The sequence below is a fragment of the Penaeus chinensis genome, chromosome 7 (genome assembly GCF_019202785.1).
Source record: "Penaeus chinensis breed Huanghai No. 1 chromosome 7, ASM1920278v2, whole genome shotgun sequence".
In the NCBI taxonomy this organism is placed as follows: domain Eukaryota; kingdom Metazoa; phylum Arthropoda; class Malacostraca; order Decapoda; family Penaeidae; genus Penaeus; species Penaeus chinensis.
In genome coordinates, this window is record NC_061825.1 from 17,404,369 (window position 1) to 17,410,277 (window position 5,909).

Sequence of the window (5,909 nt, forward strand, 5' to 3'; positions counted from 1 at the left end):
TTTTGTTGCATTTTACTTTTTTTTTATTCCTAGTTTAACTACTGTAATCAAGTTTTATTTTCATTGTACTATCCATAATTTTGTGGACACTTTTTTAACTTACTGCTCCAGATTCATATGGAAGAGCTGAATATTGCAAACGCAAAAGAAGATGGGTTGATGTTTTCCTCTGAGTCACAAGACCTGAGAAAAACACAGAGGCAAGAATCTCCTGAACAGCAATACACTTGTAAACAGTGTGGAGAAATATTCCAAAGAGCTGAGCGATTGAAGGTATAATTTTCTTATTGATATTCTTTAAGATAAACACTTTTTTGAAAAATTTTGTTGATTGTTCTCTAAAATGCTTCTATTTATTAATGTACCCATTAAAAGTCAAATATATTCATGAAAGGGAAATCACAGTACATAATGATTATTTTTCAATCTTTTCCTGTAGATTCATGAACTGAACCATTCAGGAGAAAGGCCTTTTAAGTGTAATGAGTGCACTGCTGCCTTTACTGCAAAGGCCATGTTGATACGGCACAAAAAGGTATTACATATTAAGAGTTGGATTTCAGTATGTAAGAAATTTTTATGTATTTGGATTACTTCATTGTTTGATATTTATTATCAGAATGATTCCTTTATTAGTTATATACATGTCTGCATCTTGTATGTCATTACTTTTATCATTACTTTTTTTATTTCATGAATTTTCAGGTACACACTGGGGAAAAGCCTTATTCTTGTGATGAATGCAAGACTTGTTTCACCGAGTCTGGCAGTCTGAAGGTTCACAAGCGAATGCACAGTGGGGAGAAACCCTTCAAATGTGACCAGTGCGATGTGGCTTTTAGCGGAGCAGGAATGTTAGCCACTCACAAGAGGAAGCACACAGGAGAGAAGCCCTACATGTGTAACGACTGTGGGGAAACCTTCCGCCTCCTGTCCACGTTAAAGAGTCACAGAAGGAGACATACAGGGGAAAAGCCCTTTGTGTGTGAGATTTGTGATTCATCCTTCACACAGCGGGCAGCTTTGCAGAGACACAAGCGCATCCATTCTGATCAAAAGCCTTGGGTGTGTGACCAGTGTGGCTTCAAATTCAGGGAGAAAGAGAACCTGAGAAAGCACATTGCCCTCCACAAGATCAAGTCTCAACATATGTGCAATGTATGTGGAGCAGGTTTCAAACAAGCCAAGAAATTGGAGACTCACAAGATGCTGCACAATGGAGGTGATCGTCCCTATAGGTGTAATAAGTGTCCTTCCACATTCACTAATCCAAAATACTTGACACAGCACAAAAAACGAGTCCATAACAGAAAAGATTCTGTCATTCAGTGTGATGTTTGTAATGCTACATTCAAGAGAAAAGAGACATTAAGATCACATGTGCGTATTCACAAGGGGGACAAGGGTGATGGTGTTTATGTATGTGGTGAGTGTGGTGCGACCTTCAATCAGAGAGGAACACTGACAAAACACATCAGAATCCATATTGCATCTCGTGAAGCCAAGGACAACAAGAGTAATGTGTTTGAGTGTAAAACATGTGCTAAAAGCTTTCATGATAAAAAAGGTCTTGATCATCACCTTGAAAGTCATTTCCTTGAAAATGCAAATGCAGAGGATGTTGCATACAGTTGTCCAATATGCCACCAAGGCTTTTCTAGCCAGAGGAGCCTTGTGAAGCACAAGAGGGCAAATCACCCAACACAGAGAAGTGCAAGTAAAATAGCCCTTGACCAGGATGCTGATGATAGCACTGTGCATATTAGAGATAAGTACATATGTGAAGACTGTGATCAAACATTTTTCAGGAGAAGGCAACTAAAGGCTCACAAGGAGTTTTGCCCATGCAGAAGTTCCTCTCCCCAGCCAGAATCTCCAGAAGCACTCACTGAGAGCACACCACCTCTTCAAAATGACTCCAAGGAAGTGGATGCCATGAAGCTGCTGACAGCTGTCTTGGCTGTAACTAGTGCAGACACAAGTGATAATGTCAACTGCCAGCAGTCACATGCAAGAGGTTCCTCACCTCCACCTCTCCTCTCTCATCCTCCATCTCATTCAGTACATCGGTATCCATCCCCCAGTGTTATAACTACTCAGGATTCTCTCTTCCACCAGACCCCACAGCATCACACTCACCAGTTGCAGCAGTCATTCCCACAAACTTCTGTACAGCAGCTTTCCCACCAGGAACACATGCAGCAACCTTCACATTCTCATCTCCAGCAGCAGTCACAACAGCTAGATCATCTCCAACAGCATGCAAGACAACAGGGACACATGCAGCAGCAGCAACAGTCTCAGCAGCATGGCCATATGCAGCAGTTACAGAGACAACAAAGTCAGCTGCAACAGCCTTCACAGCATGAGCTTCAGCCCTCAACTAGACAACAAACTCATCTTCATCACAGCCAGTTGCACCAACAGGTGGAACAAGAGACTCACATTCAACGCCAGAATCATGTACATCATCATCACCATTTACAATTCAGTCATGATGTGCAGCAGCAGTTCTTCAAGCCATCCTCACTATCCTTATCAACTCAGCATCACAATCATCAGCAACAGGAAGACATCCTTTCACAGCACAGTGCCAGTCTAAACATTCCCCAAGATCTTGACGAATGCAGCCACTCCCATGAATCTGGCCATACACAGCAGCACCATCTCCACAGCCACCTTGACCAGTCCAGCCTTGAAGAGCACAACACCAACCTCAAACACCATCACAAGCACCATCACCTGCACTAATTTCATAAGTTATAGTGTCTGTTAACCATCCCAATTGTTAGTGTACTGTCATTCTACAGTGCACATAAATATCAGTGCCTGTTTATAACAATAGTAATGGAAAATATTGTTATATTTTCAGTGTGATATAGCTACTGGTACATCTTGTTTATGGTGACTGCACCACATAGCTACTAGGGAAGAATACTTTGATGTTCTTCAAGTCTATTCATAGTTTCTAGTTGACAAATGAATTAAAAACATGAAGAGAAAAGGCTTTCTTTATGGTAGAGTTATATTTCTTCCTGACATTTTTTTAGGAATTAAGATTGACTCTATGAGTTAATCTACACACTAGTAGTGACTGAATTATTATTATTATAGTGACCAGTATGTAATAATTAGAAAGTGCATTTCAACCGGCAGCTATCCAGTCAGTATAATTGAAATAATGAAAATGCAATTGAAAACTTTAAAGAGTGGTTATTTTAAAACTGATTACCAGTAATAGTTAGGTTATCGTATTTCATTGGTCTTAATCATTATCACTACTTTTATCATTATCATCGGCAGAAAAGGCAGTAGTAGTAGTTATTTTGCTATTGCTGTTATATGTATATATTGGGATCACTATGTGTATATATTTAGTGTTGTTCTTCATTATTGATATTATTATTATTTATTATTATTAATATTATAATTATTATTATTATTACTAATATTATTAATACTATTATTATCATTACTATTATTATTATTATTATTATTATTATTATTATTGTTATTGTTATTATTATTATTAATATTACTGTGATTATTTCAGTTTTTATTGCTCTTGCTTTTATTATTATTATTATTATTATTGTTATTATTATTATTATTATTATTATTACAGTTATTATTATTATTATTATAATTTTTAGTATTGCTGTTATTATTATTATTATTATTATTATTATCATTATTATTATTACTATTATTATGATTATTGTTATAATTGTTATTATTGTTATTATTATTATTATTATTATTATTATTATTATTATTATTTTGATTATTATTATTATTATTATTATTATTATTATTATTTTTATTTTGATTATTATTATTATAATTATTATTCATATTATCACTACAATTATGATTATTATCATTATTATTAATATTATTAATATTATTACTTGTATTGTTATTATCATTATTATTATTATTATTATTATTATTATTATTATTATTATTATTACTGTTATTATTGCTATAGTTATTGTTATTACAATCATTATCACCATTTTCTCTATTATCATCATCATCATCATCATCATCATCATTATTGTTATTGATGTGATTATCATTATCATTTTATTTTCATTATGATTATTATTAATATTGTTATTATTATTATTATTATTATTATTATTATTATTATTATTATTATTATTGTTGTTATTGTTATTATTGTTGTTATTATAATCACTTCATTTTTATTTATTCATTTTTCCTTTTTTTTTTCTTTTTCTTTTTACTAACAGGTTACTATTACTGATATTGTCAGTAATAGGATAAGCATCATTATTACTGTTACTATTATTTTCATAATTATGTTCATGATGGTTATGACTGATGTTTTTATTTTATAGTTATTGTTTAGCATTCATAGAAAAGAAAAAAAATGAATTATCATATATGGTGTTTATGATCATAAGCAGAGTGATTATTATTTGTATTAATTTCTTTTATACATCGTGGTGCTCCATGGGATTTTGTTTAGCCCAATGGTCGTGGGTACATGTACTGTCCACTGTATTTTGGAATTTGTTACACGAAGACAGCTTGACAAGTACTCAGCCACCAAGGAGTGAATTAGTAAGCCTTATGTGAACTTGCCTGATTTCCTCATTCCTTGATTTTTTTTTTTTTTTTTTTTTTCTTTATGCTATTGAAACTGATACAACTATTATTATAATTATTATAATGTTAAAGAAATAAAAAGTAAAAATCTGAAAAAAACAAGGTAAGGGGTAAACCGGTGAGATGGTTAAGGCTAGTAATTGTCTCTTTGGTGATTAAGCACTTGTGGAGCCATCTTTGTGTAAACAATTAATGAACTGAAATCACAGTGGATATGGCATGTATGTCATGTGATCGCAGCACTGTGGGTTAAGGGAGACATTGCATAATGAATAAATTGCAGAAGTTGAATATTCAGGGTAATATGATGCAATGGCATTTATGCAAAGGATGTTAGGAAGTATATGTATAGATAAAGATAACCTCAGGGTTTTAGCTTTTTTTTTTTTTTTCTGCTTCTTTTTCTTCATTTTATGTACATAAAATTGTAAAGAAGACCATTCGTACCTTCTTATTTTGAATCTTCTGTCAAAGAGAACAGAAATTGTATGATTCTTCTGTGTTCCCATTGAATATTCCATGTTGATTGGAAGGAATAGTTTATTGTAAACCGTAATTATTTATACAAGTGGGAGTCTGTCTTCATGATTTAAGATTTAAAAGTTATCTCTATAAGCACTAGTTAAAGCACAGCACGAAATAGACTTACCAGATTATAATAAAGCCCTCCACATGAGTTTTTGTAATTGTGATTGTTGTTGTTGCTATGACTGTTGCAGTGATATTATTGTTGTTTTATTTATTTCCTTTTTTTTTCATTATTATTTTTTTTTTTTTCCTTATTCTGATTATTATTATTTTCATTATCATTATTGTCATCATTATCATTGTTATTACTATGATTATTATTATTATTATTATCATTATCATTATTATTTTTATACTAATTATTATTATTATTATTATCATTATTATTATTATTATTTTTATTATTTTTATTATTTTTATTATTTTTATTATTTTTATTATTTTCATTACTATTATTGTTTTTTATTATTATATGGTTATTTGTTATTGATATTGATAACTTGTTGGGAATTTGAGGTTTGTGATTAACTCTTTATACATAAAGTTGTTCGGTGACAGGGTGAAGAATTTCCTTGGGCATCATCACTACTACTACTACTATAATTGTTTTTTGTGTGTAGTTTTTATCTTGATTATTATTGTGATTTTATTATTATTATTTAGTTTAGTTATATTTTTATTATTAATATTATTTTTATTATTATTATTATTATTATTATTATTATTATTATTATTATTATTAT

The 5,909-nt window shown here is 31.5% G+C and overlaps 1 protein-coding gene across 1 annotated transcript in view; it reads left to right on the forward strand.

Moving 5' to 3' along the window:
- LOC125027185 (zinc finger protein 252-like) overlaps positions 1-3,351 on the forward strand; it is an 8,562-nt gene extending 5,211 nt beyond the window's left edge. The window contains exons 6-8 of the mRNA XM_047616102.1: positions 112-273; positions 440-535; positions 706-3,351. Of these exons, the coding sequence (XP_047472058.1) occupies positions 112-273; positions 440-535; positions 706-2,751 (2,304 nt within the window). The 3' untranslated portion in view covers positions 2,752-3,351. The remainder of the gene's footprint in view (positions 1-111; positions 274-439; positions 536-705) is intronic.
- The last annotated feature ends 2,558 nt before the right edge of the window (positions 3,352-5,909 follow it).